The sequence below is a fragment of the Anoplolepis gracilipes genome, chromosome 5 (assembly GCF_047496725.1).
Source record: "Anoplolepis gracilipes chromosome 5, ASM4749672v1, whole genome shotgun sequence".
NCBI lineage: Eukaryota > Metazoa > Arthropoda > Insecta > Hymenoptera > Formicidae > Anoplolepis > Anoplolepis gracilipes.
In genome coordinates, this window is record NC_132974.1 from 7,048,929 (window position 1) to 7,068,767 (window position 19,839).

Genomic DNA, 19,839 nt, shown 5'->3' on the forward strand with positions numbered 1-19,839 from the left:
AATATCCTCAATTATGGAGAATTTATATAATATAAATCCATTAGGATAATATTATAATTATCATACTATAAATTAGAGAATTTCTACAGCTTGGAAAGTTTCTTACAAGCCAAGCAAGACGTTTACAAATTTAACAACGTCTTTATTAATTGGTTGAGAAGCCTCTCTGTTGTATCTATCGTCTATGGCCAGCGGTTAGGTTAGGATTAGGTTGGCAGCAGTACAGGAAACATTGATTGACGTGAGCGTTTCTTCGCGTCGCTGCACATTTCCGTTTCGCCATCTTTTATCTCACAAGCGTGTGGTTCGCGTCGTATCGCGTGTGTATCGCGCAGTTTTAGCAGTTTTACAGCCTACCGACTTGGTGAGTATATCAACCATCCTCGCATCGATGTGCTAAAATTGTTAGGCGCGCGACCGCGTCGTGCGCAAGTAATCGCGGGAGCGCGATCGCGATCGCGTAGCTCGAGATACGCTACCTTGGACGAGCATTCCATTCCGCTCAATGTCCACCCGGCCGGTGCGACTCCAACATTCCTAGTATATAAAGAATTTATTTCCGCGACGTCGTGATACAAAACTCTAACTGATTAACGTGGCTTCTCATCTCTTTTCCGACGGTTTTGGTCGATTAAACACGCACGCACGCTCGCTCGTCGGTACAATTTCGTCGAGTTTGTTTTTAATGCAGCTTTTTTTTTCTTTTTTTTTTCTTCTTTTTTTTTTTCCTCGTTAATCGTACCGCGTTTTTGTCGCGAATATGCGAGAGATTTCATTTTCTCACGACGCCGGAATCTGAACTCGACGATGGTATATCGGCAATACTGCCGATATACTGTCGTCTATCGCGTCGGCGAGATGAAACTTATCGACGAAATGACGCTTCTACGAATGCATTCTCCGTCTTTATCACACTCGTGCGCAATCATACGATCTCCGTTGCGGTAATTTTCCACGCCAACTTGTCGCAACCCCACGTATCCGAAATGATGAGTCGCGTTTAACATTCTTGACGATAGTCGTACAAATGCGATTACAGCACTTTTATGTTTTTTTTTTTTTTTTTTTTTTTTTTTATTCGTTATGACAAAGCTGGTAATGCTGCAATATGCACATTTGGCAAAATTCCAATTATTGCGTATTCTTTTGCAGCAAATTCCACGTAGTTTGTCGAATATTTGGCCAGTTACCAATCATTATTATTGAAAAATATTCGTTTAAATAATAGATTGAATTAAATAAGTCTAATTAATCCTCGGGAGTAACAGGTTATTTATTTCTTTGTAGTTATAAAAAAGAAACAACAAAGTAAATAACTCGTTTATTTATTTATTGACTTTGTGAAAATCTAGCATCAAGGAAACAAAGTATCTCGTCACACACTCTGACGTTATTTCTAAAAATATCGTATCGAGAAATACTAGCATGAATTAATACATTGTCTACATATTCATCAAATTGAATAGATAAGTTTCTATTACTACTACTACCATTACTAAATATAGATTTTTCTCTCATTTGTTATGAAGGTAAAAAAATTAGAATAAATGTATCTTTTATTCATGATGGTTTACAAACAAATATATGCAAGCTGTTGAAAGTATATTTTGCAATGTAAACATATATGCATTGCGGAAGAACGATTAAAAATCTCTCTTTGTAAATACTTCAGAGATCGACATTGAGATACAAAAGTCTGCATTTCCCGTAATTTTCCTCGAAATCTATATACATGTCTACATTTCGTCATATGGGTACACGCAATCGTGCAACGAAAAAACGACGCATAGTAATTGCAGTATAGATATATACGGGCGCTTCTTCCCGCTCCGTTTAGCGCACAGAAGGAAGCGCGATGTATTTCCGATTGAATAATTCGGAGAGATGGCAGCGGCTGCGGAGAGGCGCAGTAGGATTCTCCCGCGCTCGCCCGGCGCCGCTAGTGATTGGTTGCTTTCTGGCGGCGCTGACGTCGCGACAGGCGGGCGCACGATGAGTTGAGGAACGCGCGACGCGACCCGAACGACGCAGCGAGCGAGACGGCCCGCCATTACTGCTTCTCGTTTCATCGCGTGTTCAAGCACGGCCGGCATTAGTTTCCTTTGCGTTTCCGCGCGAATCGTTCAGCGCGCGATCGACTTTCCGCGAGTTTCGCGCTAGTCCTTTAGTCGAGTATCTCTCGTGTACCGGTTCAATATCGTGAGGAACATCCGATCGCAGGTATGTATGTACTTTCACCGGGTGCGGCGCGGAAAATCCTCCTCTCAGCCCCGAGCATTTACGTACAATCACGTGGGCCCGCGCACAAGGGCGGATTATAACGAGCTGGTTTAACGTATCTCGGGCGATATTCGAGTATACGCTTGTATAAAGAACCAAAGGGAAGGAAGTTTCTTTCTTATGCGTAAATTGGTTACTTGACAGCGGCTCGGCGACTCGCGCGGGTGCAATCTCGGCAAGATGGAGGAAAGCGTCGAAACCAAACGATCGCGTCGCCTCTTCCGATTCCTCTCCAATTCAATCTCGAGGGAAGAACACGAAGTGTTTTGAGACAGATTGCATCAAACGAGGGATAGAATATTTCAGCCGAGAGTTACAATAGTTGAAATATTTGGGGGGGGGGGGGGAGGGAAAAAATTTATTGTTTGTAATTTCGGGTAACCTTGAAGCAGGATACAATGCGACTGAATGGCGTTTATGTACTTTCGAAATCACGTTCGCTATTTTGCCCTAGCGCAACATTCAAAATGGCGTAATTAGGATTAATTTGGTTCCCGAATAAATATATATACATATATAAATAAGGATCAAACATTTTCATATGTTTAGATTGTTATTGTACAGCATTGAAATTTATATTTGCCGATATTATACGGTTTCGATACTCGGACGACGCTGTGCGGCGCTTGAAGAAATCCATAGTGGAATCCATAATGGAATAAATATGATGGGGATGAAATAAGATAGATTGCTATCACGTCATATATCAGGAGCATATAATTGTACAATAAATAATTGAAAATTACATGTAGCAGTCATAAGATGCATAAATAGGCAGAAAAATATCGAATGAGAGACGACGAAAATAATAAAATGACTGCGTCTAGTAAATGAGAGAATTTTATGTATGGGTTCTTCGATATTTTTCGTCGCTTGTAAAATATTTTACGTACAAATTTCTATTATTTTTATGGTTTAATTACTGCAAAATGGAATCACTATTAATTCCCTGAAAATTCAATAGCTCTACATGTCTTATTGTTATAATTAAAAATTGCTATAAATTAATTTTATTGCGAATAATATTTTGATAAATATATAATGCAGTAACATATTACAAAATTTAAAAAAGGCAAAATAATACAAAGCAAATCCAATTATATCAAAAGTAAATGGTAGAAGGGATTAAGGAGAAGTATTTCTAGTCTAATTATATATTTTTGTAACATTAGGTTCTACGAGCCGCAAAATGCCAGGTTTTAGCAGCGTTGGCACATTTAAAATCTTCATTGGTAATTTAGCCGACAAGACTTCAAATGCGGATATAAAGCCACTATTTGAGAAATACGGCAAGGTTGTGGAATGTGACGTGGTAAAGAATTATGGATTTGTGGTAAGTATTGTATTAATGTGAATCGTATTTGGATTAGTAGAAATTAGATGATATATGCTTAGCAAAATTGATAATGAAATTACACGTTTTATTTTGTAGCATATGGAAAATGAGGAAGCAGGACGAAATGCCATACAGAATTTGAATGGACATATGGTCCATGGACAACCGATAAAGTGCGAAGCCGCAAAGAGTCGTAAGGGCCCCAACACTCCTACGACAAAGATCTTTGTCGGCAATCTCACAGATAATACGAAAGCGCCGCAAGTGCGCGAATTGTTTGCCAAGTATGGCACGGTTGTTGAATGCGACATTGTGAGGAACTACGGTTTTGTTCATCTTGAAGCGACGGGCGACGTGAATGATGCCATCAAGGAGTTGAACGGTCAGATCGTAGACGGACAGCCGATGAAAGTGCAGATATCTACCAGCCGCGTGCGACAGAGGCCAGGAATGGGTGATCCGGAACAATGCTATCGATGCGGACGAGGCGGTCACTGGTCCAAGGAATGTCCCAAGGGAGGTATGGGGGGTGGTCCAGACAGGAATGGATATAGAGATCGAATGTTTGGACGTGATCCATATCCTCCACCCCCACCGCCACCTTTCCTTCGGGACCGGCTCATGGGAGGTGGCCGCTTTGGAGTAAGTTTCCCTTCTCGTCAAATTTCACATATTTATCGTTGTGCAATATATTCGAATCATCTTATCGATGCCTTTGTTGATAGTAATAGATAATGTGAGCGATTACACTCGGGACACAGGATTTTCGTTTATTAATCTTTGGAATTTTGTCTGTTAACAGGACTACGAAAGCTACTACGACCGGCGAGGATTCGAGGACACCAGGGATCTCTACGAGAGGCGGTTTACGGGTATGACAGGGCCCTGTGACATGGGAAGTTCCATGTGCGGGCTAGACTTTCCACCAATGCCTCTACCACCAAGACGAGACCCAATGCCTCCTATGCCTCCTCTAGGTATGGGATCCATGCGCGACACTGGCTTCTCCCGTGGTAACGAGTATGGAATGTTCAGCCGCCGATCACCCCCTCCAAGTGGCAACAATGGCCGGTTCAGGTGAGTAGCGTATCCGGCGTATCAACTGCCCAATCGTCCGACTTAACATTGTGAACGTTCCAGGCTGGATTAACAGCTCATGCGAATTGGGGTTCGGTGATTCGTCGACATTTTTTTCTAATCTGTCGTATTCTTTCTTTTGTCATATATATTTCATCTTTATCTCCTTAATCTTTTTCTCCTTATTTCTTTTTTTTGTCCCACGTAGTAACGAATGTTAAATCTGGATAGGCGATCGCGAGATTTGCAATGTTCCACAATGCTTATCTTGTTATATAAACCTAACCTCTACTTTTTTCATCCTTTTTCCTTAAAATAAACTCTTTCATACTTCTTCCTTTTACCTTACTTTTTATTATAAGATGCCGAAACGGAACTTCTTCTTTCCAACAATATTACTGCGCGACACATTACAACGCATGACTCGTTATCGTCTATGCAAAATCTTACTTTCTCATACTTGAGATTTAAGACTTTTAGTATTTTTTATACACGTACGAGTGTCGACCCAACGCCTACACAAGTGCAGACTCCATCGTAGTGAAATGTTAATTATATGACGCTTGGACGTTTCTGTACATTCTAAATTTCAGTGCACCTCAGGCGTACCATCTTTGTCCATGAACGCGGGCAACCCTAGAGAGACAGTCCCGGGTCAGCGTTCAAGTCGTACAAGAGTAAGTCTTTGACTCATTTTGTTAGCGAGTAGTCACGCCTCGTTCTTGTCGCTGTAACAACAAACAATCGCGTCAGAAATATGTAGCAGTCGCCTATACGTCGTCTGCGTCCCATGGTGGTTCGAAACTTTTCGGGTCTCGACTGATTGTGCCTTGAACATGTCGACTGCTCTTCTAGGGATGTCCTAGTTCATAGACTCTCTTGTTCCATGGCATTAACTGCGGGATTGGCCTGTATGTCTCTCACTGAACATCCTTTGTGTTTCAAGCGCTCCTTATTACGCACATCACTCAACCGGGAGTGGCGCGGAGGCCTGGGATGAAGAAACGTTCCTAAGGAATGCGAACTAGAATTTCTTGATCGCACTACCGCGAACCAGGATGCGATCTGCAATTTTAAACCGAACTATCATACGCTGTAGATAGAAACAAAAAGAAACAGGGCTGACGCGATTTTGGAATGGCGCATCGAATCGATTGTCTTTGAAACGTATCGTAAGTAGAAACCAGCTCTCCAGACGATTTGGACCAGTAAGTTTCTACACATCGGCATCTCCCATAATATTTCCAAGCCAATTCCGCAAGTTTACGATAAATTTATAAAGCATCGATTCTCACTTCAATTTTTTCATGTGCAAAGATGATTTCTTTTATTGATTTGGATCACGTGATACTGATTCTGTGATAGTAAAATGTTATAATGCATCCGTAAAGATGTGATGTTAACAAAGAATTTTTAAATTAAATAAATTTTCCTTCTATCTCTTGGTTTTTTTTCTTTCTTTTTTTCTTTTTTTTATCTTTTATGTAAAATGATAAAAAATGGTACATTTTCTGTCTTTGTGTGGTATACCTGGTTTCTAAGTCGTAAATAATATGAAAATCTAATCTCCTGCCTTTAACTATACAATGATTTTTTTCCCATTTTGTTAGTTTACAATCGTACCTATTATATTAAATTAAGGAGCAAAATTTTCATCTGTATCACAGTGGATTATCGCATTATTGTGTTTTGAATTTCGTAGTATTGCCATATATTATTCAATCGACGAAAAATTTCACATAAAAGGTAACGAGTGTCGCGAAGATATTCCGATTTCGTCTTTCGTATTCCTCGAAATTACAATCCATAGTTCTTGAAGCTGACTTCTACTCACGAGGTTCAAAGCTTTTCATGTATGTAAATCCATTCGCAACGTTCAAATAGAAAACAGAATTGAGATTGAATTTCTCAGTTTTTCTAAGTACTTTGAATTTGTTGTTGCACGTTACCACCTTATTACCTTTATATGATCCCAGCCTGGGCTGTAAGTGGCTCTTATTTGTTATAATCATACATTCTTGTTGTTTTTGAGAAGCTGTAATTTGCAAATCGCATGGGTTAAAAATCCAGTCTACCGCTGTCTGTGCCTCATATGACTATCTATATTCCACATTTTACCCATATTAGCCTTCCTTTTTACTTTGACAAAGTTTCTCAAACTATCAATCAAATCAAAGAGTTGTGCAGATAGCGACTTACTATAATTGCTTGTTCTCCACTTTCGTAGGTTTTGTAGTTTTAAACATCTTGCATTTTTTTTTTTTTACTCTAGTCTGTATAAACGATTTTTAATTGTAGAGTACCAAAGACTTTTCAGTCTTTTAATGATTTTTTGATGAAAATCAAATTTCTCCTTTACACGCACACGTACATTAATCTGATGTGCGCGTGTATATTAATGTAGAGGAATAGGAAATATTTCACGGCAGATTTTCTAACTAATCATAATGATCTGTGTCTAGTTCTTCGATAGTTCTGTCCCCGATCCAAAGTCATATTAGGCGAGGCACGCGACTCTTTCCTTTGCACGTGAGAATACATATATATGTATATATATGTGTGTGTGTATATATATATATATATATACACATATATATATATAATGTATGTATGTATGTGTATATATACAGGGACTAATTCACAAAGTTAAGCCTTGGACAAGGGAGCCAATATATGGTATATGTTGATCTCATTGGTAGATTCGATTATATATTATACCGCTGTTATAGTAGAGGCATGTACGAGGACTTCAGCCGAGATTCGTTTGAAGAGCGTAGGTAAGTAGAGTGAAGTGCCATTGGGTTATAATATTATGCCCGAATTGAAATCCCGTTTCTCATAAACCGCGATGTAGATCTGAGATATAATAAGCTGCTCTCTTCTTTATGTTACGATCATGTCAAGGCGACTTTTATTTATTTTTTGATTTAAAAAGTATTAAACACGCCACTGTTATTCTATTTGATATATTGCAATTAGTGGTAGAAGAAATTTTAATATCATTTAATTAGAATTATTGAAAATTGCATAATGCGAAAATATTGCTTTATTCTATTAGAACAAAGTAACGAATAAAGAATATTTCTTTTCGTAATGCGATCTTTCATAAAGAAGAGTGCTCCAAAGATGAAGAAAAAAAAAATATTTAACTCGCGCAAACATTATTATTATTGCAAAACGAAAGAATTAGTAAAAAAGTTAGCGAGAAAAACGAGGTACTTTTCGAGCTGCTGTCCTTTTTTTCTCTTTTTTTTTCTTTTTTTTTTTTCTTTTTTTTTTCTCTTTTTACTTTTTTTTTTTTTTTTACATTTTTTGTCTCGTTATGTATATTTTACTATAAGTTTTCACTCTACATACATATTGTTACGCTCTGTTACATTTCTTTATCTCTCTCTTCTGTTTTCTCTCGTACCACGCAAATGTATTACAGCATTTTACATTTTCAATCTATATTTATCCGTGCTTTAACCCGTATCATCGATATCTCGTGTGACTGACGTGGCTTAATTTTGATTACCAGACCGGGATTACGAGGGCCATCGCCGTCGCGCCGGTTCGCACCATACTAAATCGTCGCGTCGGGCTCGGATCGGTCTCTGTCGGTCGCCGTCGGTCCGTCGGGTCTGTCTGTCGCTAGCAGGAAGCCTCGGAACCGAGATACTCTTGGCCGTCTTGCGAACTGCACGCGTGAAGATCTGCCGCCCGCTCTATGAGAACAAGTGTTACCCGCAGTGCGCTTTATTTAGGCGAAAAAACGGAGACAAAAATAGAGAGCTAAATGCAAAACGAAATACAACCAGTAGCAGAGACAGACAAACAATAGAAAATATCATCCGAATTATCTCTTCTCCCAACCGACGAAATCTCCCTTGTATCTCTCCGAGACTCCCGGCTTATCGATCCCTTCGTATCTCTCTTATTATCAACTATCTTGTCTTTAGGACCTCTTACCCGGCACTCCTCCCTCTACGTCATACATTTGTATAAAATCACAGTTAAAGTGATCCTCGACATTAAGAACTCGATGTAGCTCCTCCACCGTGGAGACTCCTCGATCCTCGACATTTCTCAACAAGTATTTTTGACAAATGTTTTTATCTCTTACTCGTTTGCGGGAAGAACGTAAATCTTTAGTATAAAATTAATTTAAACGTTTGATTTTCGGGGTGGTGGGGGGGGGGGGAAATATGGGATCGACGAGCATTCCGGTGGGGTTGTATTCTGCGGCGATTGTTTCGGTTTCCTCTGACGATGATCCGTTACCTTGGCCTGTTTCTCTTCGCTGCGCAGTAATCGATAGACCCTTGTCGCGCGCGGACGCGTCGCACCTCGCCGCAAAAGTTGCTGAACGATTAACAATCGATCGCAGACACAGCGTAATTCACCATTGATAGATCTTATTCGTATAATATTGTACCGATTATCTCCGCGCAATAGAGCTAGAGCAAAAGACGTCCTGATCGAGAAGCGTTGTCCGCGGGATTCCCGTCGATTTTTAGTTATTATGCCAAATGAATGTGTATGACACTTTTCCTCCGTCGAAAATAGCGCGAACATTCGTACAACGATGCCAAGGGATGCTGTAAGGGATACTCATAGTTATTATTTGAAAAATGTATGCATGTAATCAAGAATTACTTGAGCAAATAAGAATTTTCTGATTCAATGTATTCATAAATAAATTTATATTCAAAAAATGACTATGAATACTACTGTGTTTCTTAAAATCGCAGAAAAAATGCGGATAAATTGTATTAGGTATGCGTCATGATTTTTTGCTCGCGTTAATTTAATGATCTCGTCGATTAGCCGCCTCGCGTATCTCGATCGGAGCTCTATTCTTTTTTATGATTCAAATAAATAGATTCACCAGCGAAAAGCCGCGACGCGGTTCTTAAATAAAAAACAAAAATGCGGAAGAGTACTTTGCGAACAATTGTATATTCAGTCTTGAAGTCGGCGAATTTGAAATATCATTCAAATTGATAGCAGGCCTCATCTTCCGAAACGATTGTGTACATGTCGTCCTGATAAGTAATGTTATTTTTGACAGATACATTGTATAGAGCGTAAATTAGTAACTTTTAGCATGTTCGCGAAAAAGTATCGAGAAGACGTAGGCCGTGCTTAAGAAAAAAAAAAAAGAAAAAAAGAAAAATAAAAGCGTTCAAAATCTTTCTCCAAATGGGAGGGGGTAAGCGTGTAGGTTCGACAAGAAAAAAAACCGATTTCCACAATGCTGTTTCCCGCTTTTATCGCAAAAAGGAATTATATATAATTGGACTTATATTAGACCCGGTAGGATGCGCCGATTCTGTATGGGAAACCTGAATGGCCGAACATTATCGTTAGCATATAGTAACATAATCTTTTTATTAACGTAGGATTAACTCCGACATATAAAAAAAAAAAACGTGTTGTAGTCTGTAATAATCGCACTTTCGTTTCTTTTTTCGAGCGTAGATATTTGCTGTAAGTCTTTTTTTTCTATTCTCCCATCTACGCCTTTGGGTTTTTTTTTTTTTTTTTGCTGAAAACGATCGTGTTTTTTCATTAAAGATTATGTAAATTATAACCACGATACAAATAATAATAATAATAATGATACTGAATATAAGAGATATGTAATAACAATGTATTTGTGAAATTCACAAAAAAATACGACGTATACTGCGTGTTTCTTTAATTACATCACACTGACCGCTCTCTTTCTCTCTCTCTCTCTCTCTCTTTCTCTCGCGATGTACCCCTTTTTTGCCAGCAACTATAAACCATCCTAACAAAAACCCGTCGAAAACCCTTTTCCATCATGAAAGTTTTGATCGGGTACGATCGGACGCGCGCTGGCTTCCTGCGTCGCGCGCGCGTTTCCGTCTCGCGCTCGCTCAACAAAGATTCGTCAACATCTCGATCCGAAACGCGCACGGCGTTATTCGCTCGTGTTTTACTCTGTTGCCATCCTTGTGCGCGCGCGTCTCGGAAACTCCAAGTCTGACAGTCGATTTACAGGCAGAGTTCTGCGATGTTCTCCATCGAACGAATTTCTATTTTTTTATATTTTTATTTAATTGCGATACAGTGCAATCTCTCTCTCTCTCTCTCTCTCTGCCTTCTTCTAACATTGATTTAATTAATGATAATAAACGAATGAAATTTTTTTAACCAATTTTCATTGATGCATGAATAATTAAAGGGCGCGTTCGGGAAGATTTGTTCAATTTTTAATGAGTACCGTCTAAAAGTCTTGTTCCGGATAGATGTTGCACTGTGTCACTCGCATTACATTGGAAATTAGAGGTTTTTACAAAATTTCAAGGACTATTTCACATTTACGTGTGCACAGTCCTATTTTAACAATTGTTTTTTTTTTTTTTTTCTCAATTTTGTCATGCAATATCCTGTCGAAATCTTATCCTGTCTTTTATTTCCGCAAACATTTTATTCTCGATAGCGTGGAGAAAGTAGAAACACACGTATACGAGATGTAATATTTTCGTATTAGTTGAATGCATAATTGTACAATTCATTGTCGTTAATCGTTGCTGGATTTCGTTTCTGATACTTTCATATGACGAATGTTGAAAAATTTTAATTTGTCGCAATGGATATCTGACGACAAAAGGGTTTCAATTCATTCATTCTATGACATATATATATAAATGCGAAGAATTTCAAAATTACCAAAAATCTCGCCAGCCATATAGATTCATTGACAGATTTAGGAGTTTAATTTTCGCACAGCAAAAATTTTATAAAAAATTATTTATTAATATTTTTTAAATTGATTTTATTTTATATGATGCCTTTTTCAATATCAAATGTCTCAATATCTTGGGATTTAATTGTATAAATTTTTGAAATTTTCAAAATTGAAAACTTGTAGATTTCTTGTATTTATATGATTGAAAGGATGGTTTCGACATTTTTATATAACGTAACATTCTCAGCACGCGTTACCTTGAATTGACAAAAGAAACTTTTGAAAATCAGCAACGCAATCTTTTCCCTCGAATTCTTTTAATTAACTCTTGGAAATCAGTCTGATTATAAAAGCACACAGAAAAACTTTGTATAATCCGAATCTCTTACAAAGGTCTTCATAGAACCTTTACAAATCTGTCATGTTTGCTCGCTATTTCTGATCGTAAAATACCCATTCTATTCGTCTGGAATATTAATTGAGCAATATGCTTAAATTAATATATCGCTGTCGATCTTTTTTCATTTTTAAGATGATCATAACTTCAGACGTATATTTCTTCGACGAGTCTGCTTCTCTCTTTCTTCTCTGTCCCGTAATCTCTCGTGCCAGCCTCAATAGTCAATCAAAGAACAGGAATTGTAACGCGTTATAATTTAGACTTTGATGTCGAAGAAATGACTATTAATTGTGAGGCACATTTTTGCACTTATGGGCATGGAAAAAAGTTTAAATCCTACCAAGATTATAACGACTTCGATCTTTGGTTTCCTCTACTATCTTTTTGCTGTTTTAAAGAAATAAGGGCTATCATAACGAGATCGGTCGAGCATTATGTAAAATCGTTCGTTGTATCACTGATGTTTACAGAACAATTGGCACTGCGGATGAGGTGGTTGCACACGAGCTAGCATATAGCGCGAATAAGTCGCTTCATCATGCATTCACGGACATGGAATATTAATTTTCTATATATATGTGTGTATATTTAAAACGGGAAAACATTGGAAAAAAAAGAGATCGGATTCCAATAAGTCTGTTACATATTCCCTTCTCGCCTTAGTAAATATATGAGATGAGATCCTATTTTGTATGTCTGATGCATCATTTTACGTGTGTTTTTTACAAATTTTTATTTTTAATAAATCTTAAAAAGTATGTGCGAACATCTCCTTAAATTGTGACTGAGAATTCATCCCTCCTTCAGCTGGCTCTGTCAAACTAGACTGATTGTGAGTTTATTCGTCGAAAGCGATTGTATTTATAGATTGAAACTTAAACTCGAGAAGAATAAGAAAAGCCTTCCGATTAATCTTTCAAATTATATGGATTTTAAAATTTACGAATTTGCAAACTATATTAAAACGTTATATATGATAATATAAATGAATCTGTTATAATTTGATATAATTTGGAGATTGCATCGTTTTTCATTCTTCTTCTCGATTAGTAATATGTTGTCTTTATTTTGTAGACACAAGGAAAGATTTTGCCATTCTCTTTTATCGCAATTACATCTTTATATGATAGCGCGGCTATTGTTCACTTGCATAAACTTTCGATTAAAGCCAAAGTTAAAGTATATTGCTGCTTCCAGAAATATCACAGATGAAGACGAAAGTAAATGTAAATAGATGACGCAGTAAATGTTTCTTTTTTTCTCTTTTAATCTGATTGTTATCAGTATGTACATGGTAATGTTTATTGTGTTATGTGCCAGTCAAACTTGCAGACTCGGAGGTTGAGCAGGTCTACAGAATCGGACTTGGCTGAAGGTCTACAGAGAGAGAGAGACTCGCTTTTCTACCCGACCAACGGCAGGCAGAGGCGCCCGGCCACGTTCTGTAACGTCTAATACGCAGTCACAGCCAAAGTGTGAATCCCCCCAGAAAGTTACTTTAAGAGACACCGTGCAGTGTCTACAGAGATAACCGAGCAAGCCTCGTGTCAGAGTGACGTTGGAACACGAACGTGTAGAACCAGGCACACACTACTCAATCATCTCTCCATACTGAGATGTGGTGAGCAGACTCCTGTCCGATAATAAGTAGACTATTCCGAATCGAGAAAGATCGGCCGATCTGCGTATTCTAAGTTGGCGCGAGAGAGGAGGTCGGACCTTCTCCCGTCTCCCCGCTCTGTTGCGCAAGAGTTGCGAGTTTGATCGGTGCATAGCGGTGCGTCGATGCCGCGTTAACTTTGGCTTTACCGTATCAATGCACGGAATCGTTTCGTCAACAGCGAGAAACCCCCGAGCGCACGATCGTCGACGAGACATATACAAAGGTGCCTCAGAACCAAGCAAAATCCTTTAATTCAAGATTTGAGAATCTATTAAAGACTAACTTAACATTTACTTAAAAACTTGAGCAAATTAAATTCAAATACACGTCTAGGAATATTAAATTTATGTATTTAAATTTAAAAAATGACATTTAAATGCTCAAACTCTCTTCCTATAAGTATAAGTAATATTTATCATACTGGTTTTGAGACAATCTTATTTTATGTACTAAAATCCCTTTTTCTCTTTTTTTTTCATTTTTTGAAGATTCTTTTGAAGGTATTTATAGTCTCTTCTATCTACAATATACCGCTTAAATCAACCCCCGATCCACGATACGTAGACTTGGCGAATAACCCGAGGCTCGTTGCGGATACGCGGGGGAAATGTGCGATACTGAATCACGCGCGTATGATACACGCGTGCGAGAATCACACATACGTCGTGCGGGAAAATAAACAGATTCGGGAACACATGGAGACTCATGCACACCGGAGAGCTTCGTCGGATATATTCGATACGCGATGTATCGGCTGTAATGCAAGCACTCTCGAGGATTACGGTAACATCGGTGCCGGACTTGATTGTCGGATAGAGAAGGCCTATCCGATGATTGCAGTCCTTGCTCTATACATAGTCCATACGTGGACGAGATTCCGGCGGTTCGTCGTCGCCATCGTCTTTATCTCGTCGCATCGTCGTCGCCGTCGTCAGCTTTGTCATCATCGTCGTCGTCGTCGTCGTCGTCGTCATCGTCGTCGTCGTCGTCGTCGTCGTCGTCGTCGTCGTCGTCGTCGCCGTCGTCGCCGTCGCCGTCGCCGTCGCCGTCGCCGCCGCCGCCGCCGCCGCCGCCGTCTTCGTCTATAAAATCACGCAGCCCGAGTTGTAAACGGTTCGGGACGCACGCTGGCCGAGAAGCTCGACAAGATGAGAAGTTCCGGGTCCAGTCTCTTGTAGCTGAGATGTATCGCTGAGATATATCTCTCGGATACGCCGGCACAGATCTTCGCAACCATTTAGGAAAAAAAGTACTCGGTCCTTCGGCAGAGTTGTCACTAGAGACCGTGAATCGCCGATCGGATCCGTGTACGGATTTTTAAGGGAGACACGGTCGACACAAGAAACCGAGAAAAATAACAGACACATCGAGACACGGGTTATCCCTTGACCTCGCGTGATAAAAAACGGAAAGCGAACACATACACACACACGTGTCGATTGCCGCATTATGACAAAAAAAGCGCAAAACCGATAGAAACCGCGCCGGAATTGTAACACGCTGTATTATAATATGATATGTGATATAGGATTCGATGATAGCCCTCTACACCGGCTACGTCCACGATGGATGTACTTCGAAGGAGCCGAGAGTGAACCAAGCTCGTGAGACGAGAGCTTCGAGAGTAGAAGCGACGAGAGAGGTCTGATGAAAAGAAGCAACATGGTGTAACGAGAGGTAATTGTTCAGCAGTCTGTACCACATTGAAAGATACCGCGAGAGAGACAGAGACATGGAAAGGCAGTGAGAATAAAGACGAGGCTGTATTACCGCATCCAAGGCAAGTCCATCCCTACGCAGCCTCTCGGTATCATTCCGATAAAAGAAAGCAAATAAAAAAAAATAAAGGAAAAAAAATGACATGTTAATTCCCCCGTGTACCATTCGAACGTCTTTGAGAGTCATGTTTTATTTCTTAGGAGAAGCGGCACTTCTTAGAGGAGAGCCCATCTCCTCGAGATGCGAGGAGAATCTTCTGTAAAATGAGGAACAAAACTGAGAGATCGACATATTCTACAACGTGCTCACAAGCCGAATCTCGCCTTAAAGCGAAAGTCTCTCTCTCTCTCTCTCTTTCTCTGCTCGACAGGAGCACGAAGGTATCGTAAGAACGAATAATTTTCTCTCGCTGCCTATAATGATCTTTGTAAAGTCCGGAGAAGAATAACAAATATTCGATATAAAATACTCCTAATAAATAATAACATTATATTATCGCGATAATATTGATCGCATTTGTACATTTTTGTTTACTCTTTTTACTGAGATTAAAACTGCTATACGATATATATATATATATATATATTTTTTTTTTCCCAGTCTTTAAAATCCTACATTTTTCTAGCAAAAATATACCTTTTGATAAAATTTTAGTCATTTATTAATTTATAAATTAAGAAATTTCTTCAAAATTATATTTAATAATTTCCATTACTATCAAAAATAGCGATATAGGGAAAAATTTATTTTCACGTAAAGTATAAAATAAAAATGTCTATACATAATTTTTTAGCAACGGTAATTTGCTTCATAATTTGTATATTTTAATGTTTTATTAATAATGATTGTAAAATATAAAAGTACGTGAACGCATAATGGTAAGTAAAGCATAAGTAAGGTTCTAAAGCTTTCTGTTTTTATTTAGTCATAAATTCATCACAAAGAATTAAAATAACATCGTAAGTAAATTGCCGTGTATAAAATATGTTACAGAAGGTTGCATTTTTGATATAAAAAAATCAGGTACTAGAAATATTAGGTCATAGAAATATTCGTCATGTAATTGAACAATAAAAAGGCTTAGACTTAATTTCAGAGAATTCATATCAATTGTCTTACTTAAATCAAAGCAATTTATTAATATCACAAACAATTGTATGGTTTATTGTAAAATAATAAGATATAAAATGAGAGAAAAAAAGAGAATGGAATTCTCCATTTACATATATATGAACCTTTCTTGTGTTTGTATCTGATATGTTAGAATTAGAAGTTATAATTTGATATTAGCAATTATATAAAATTTGATAAAATATTCCAAGTAAATTATTATTTTACTTGAATTATAATTATCTTTCTATTTCTTTAGTTAATTTGTGTTTTAAATTTTCTCATTCATATAAAAAAAATTAATAATTACCCAAGTAGCACATGTTCGTTTTATAAACGTTTTATAACGTTTTCTAAACGCATCTTTTCGTATTAGATACGTTTAGAAAACGTTTATAAAACGAACAGTGCTACCTGGGTATCTAGTACCATACAGTTAGATCTTTTCATGACTACACTATACAATTTTTCTTTATCCTATATAAAAGTTGAATACATTTTTTTTCTTTATTCTGTGAAAAGTTAAATACATATACTGCTATCAAATATAAAAAATATAGGATAGTATCATCAAAAATAATATATTGAAAAAATAAAATAGTTATATTAAAACGAATGCGATTTACATGTATTATGTAAGTGTCAGGAATAATCATTCCTAATAAATATAAATGAATTTTAAATTAATGTATATTATACAGATTATATAACGATTTATATTCAGTAAATATTCAGTCATAATCCTCTGTTAATCTCTTAGTTTATCTCCAAGTTATCGCATGTGACATTTAGTGATAACATTATATGTTTACAGAATTAGAGTATTTTTTTTAGTAACCACGTGTAACCAAATCGCTGCCATTGGATCTGTGTCATTCCGGAGGAAACGTCGGTGGCGCGCCTTTGCAACTCGTCACGGCAGACCATCCTTGGCCTTGGTGCATTCCAGTGCATTCCCTCGTGATCGTACGAGAATACAAACACCGCACAAATGGCTGAAAACTTACGGTAAGATAAATATCTTGCCGTGGATAGTTATGCATCTTCTATTTTCTTCTCTTGCAATCTGTCGTCTATATCACGCGGTTCGAAAGTGTGAATCTATCTTTTTTTCTCGAGTTATGACAGGGTGTCAAAGTGTCAAGGTTATGTATATCACGATGTGAGTAGCTTGTGATGATGAGACTGATAATGAAAACAGCATTATTTTAAATGATGATAAATGATTATTTGCAAAAACGTGTTTTTTTTTACTTATATGTTGACAAGAATAATTAATGATGTTATATTCACAATGAAATTGAACCGTGTGGCGAAAGACGTGATACAGGTTATGTAATTCTTAAGGCTGATTCTTATCGATTCAATTTCATCTTGTGTCCGCGCGCGAAATTCAATTTGAAACTATTTTAGCCACGATAAAAATAAATAAAAAAACCGACATCGAAATTCGCTATATTATATATTCGATATATATTTTATTAATAATATTGCAAATACTTTTTATTAATCGAGTCTCCATCAAATTGATTGCAAGAATTAATTGTAATAATAAGAATAATCACGTGTAATTAATTTTTTCATTAAATTTTATAAACTATATATTATTATATATTTATAAACTATATATTATATAGAAAATTCTATATATATTATATAGAAAATTCTATATATATTATATAGAAAAAAACCTGATATAAATGGTATAAAAATATTTTACTAATATATAATCTATTTCAGAGAAGGGCTACTATTAGGCATGGGAAATCCTCTCCTCGATATTTCAGCAACTGTAGATTACGAATTTTTAAAAAAGTATGATCTAAAGCCTAATAATGCTATTCTTGCTGAGGAGAAGCACAAACCTTTATACGAGGAATTAATTGACTTGTACAAAGCTGATTTTATTGCGGGTGGATCTGTACAGAATACTATGAGAGTGACACAAGTAAGTAATACTTAAAACTAAGTAGTATAAAATTATTACTTAAATACTGATAAATTTATTTTGGCAAGAGAAATAAAATTCAAAATTGCAAAGCAATATGTAATCAGTATTTATGTTATACAGTGGTTCTTACAAAAACCAAAAATTGCCACTTATATGGGCTGTGTTGGAAGAGACAAATATTCAAAGATTCTAGAGGATAAAGCAACCACGGATGGTTTAAATGTTCAGTATCAATACACTGATCAAGAACCAACTGGAACATGTGCAGTACTTATTACAGGAAAAGAACGCTCCTTGTGTGCTAATTTAGCAGCAGCAAATTGTTTTTCACTATCGCACATTGAAAAGTCAGAAAACAAGCACCTAATAGATATTGCAAAATATATCTACTTATCGGTAAGTGTATAAATTTCTTGGTATAAGCAAAAAATATATAATCATAAAGTACTATACTGTATAATAAAATTTGACAATATTTTAGGGATTTTTCTTGACAGTTAGTCCAGAATCTATACAAACAGTGGCTAAACACGCTTATGAGAATAATAAAATGTTCATGATGAATCTTAGTGCCCCATTTCTATGCGAGTTTTTTCAAAAGCCAATGTTAGCTGCACTTCCCTATGTGGACATCTTATTTGGTAACGAGACAGAAGCGGACGCATTTGCTAAACAGAACAATTTTAATATAACAGACAGAAAACAAATTGCGTTGAAGATATCAAAAATGGAGAAAATCAATGACAAAAGGAAAAGGATAGTTATCATAACCCAAGGTTCTGAAGCAGTACTTTTAGCCAAAGATGAAACAGTGACAGAATATCCCATCATAAAACTGTCAGAAGAGAAGGTTGTAGATACCAATGGTGCTGGAGATGCTTTTGTTGGAGGTGAGTAAAGGAAATTTGACTTTCTATTATACAACAGCAAAGAAGACACTTGTTACTATAATTGGAAACAATTGTTTCAGGTTTTATTGCACAACTTATACAAGATAAAAATATAGAAACATGCATAAAATGTGGCATTTGGGCAGCAACACAAATTGTACAAAGATCGGGATGTACTTACGAGGGAAAGCCGAATTTCCAATCTTGATCGACATGAACTCAATAGCAAGTTGGAAATTGTGTACTTAATAAATATTTTGATGTTTTTTTTTTTTTTTTACCTATCTTTCCTATCTTTTATATATAAATTTATACAAATGTACAAATACAATTATAGCATTAGTTAAATTTAAAGTATAAAAATTGAATTGATTTTAACAACTTTTTAAGTTAATAATAAGTTAATACATAAACAGACTTTAAATATATAAATTGACTTTCTATATTTATGAAGTTTGAATACTTAAAAAAAAAATATATTTTTTTATAATTTTGTAACTATAATTGCATTTGTAACATAATACTGCAAGTATATAGATATAATTAATATAGAATTATATATAATTGTACAGATATTAACAAGAATTTAAAAAAATCAATTTGTGCATATTAATAAGAAAAAAATCAGATGGTTTGATTTATGACAGCTATAAATCATAAATGTTTGTTGAGAAACATAAACTGCGCAGAAATTCTCGTTCGCGCGCGTACTT

The 19,839-nt window shown here is 36.7% G+C and overlaps 1 protein-coding gene across 3 annotated transcripts; it reads left to right on the forward strand.

Moving 5' to 3' along the window:
• Positions 1–209: 209 nt before the first annotated feature.
• On the forward strand, positions 210–19,393 carry LOC140665688 (uncharacterized). 3 transcript variants are annotated; one of them, XM_072892085.1, is made up of 8 exons: positions 210–364; positions 3,453–3,613; positions 3,713–4,258; positions 4,419–4,693; positions 18,026–18,233; positions 18,357–18,632; positions 18,718–19,126; positions 19,207–19,393. In XM_072892085.1, the coding sequence occupies exons 2-8, from the start codon at positions 3,470–3,472 to the stop codon at positions 19,332–19,334; spliced, it is 1,986 nt and encodes a 661-aa protein (XP_072748186.1). In that variant the 5' UTR covers positions 210–364; positions 3,453–3,469; the 3' UTR covers positions 19,335–19,393. The 3 variants fall into 3 exon arrangements, with proteins under 3 accessions (XP_072748186.1, XP_072748184.1, XP_072748183.1); XM_072892083.1 differs by lacking the exons at positions 210–364; positions 3,453–3,613; positions 3,713–4,258; positions 4,419–4,693 and adding exons at positions 8,261–13,035; positions 13,114–15,555; positions 17,120–17,293; XM_072892082.1 differs by lacking the exons at positions 210–364; positions 3,453–3,613; positions 3,713–4,258; positions 4,419–4,693 and adding an exon at positions 17,321–17,447.
• Positions 19,394–19,839: the final 446 nt, after the last annotated feature.

Excerpts from the sequence above, each read along its gene's own strand:
- LOC140665688 (XM_072892085.1), top strand. The coding sequence starts at position 3,470 with ATGCCAGGTTTTAGCAGCGTTGGCACATTTAAAATCTTCATTGGTAAT. Across the intron at positions 3,614-3,712 it reads TAAAGAATTATGGATTTGTG|CATATGGAAAATGAGGAAGC; the intron begins GTAAGTATTGTA and ends TTTATTTTGTAG. Across the intron at positions 19,127-19,206 it reads TGGAGATGCTTTTGTTGGAG|GTTTTATTGCACAACTTATA; the intron begins GTGAGTAAAGGA and ends CAATTGTTTCAG.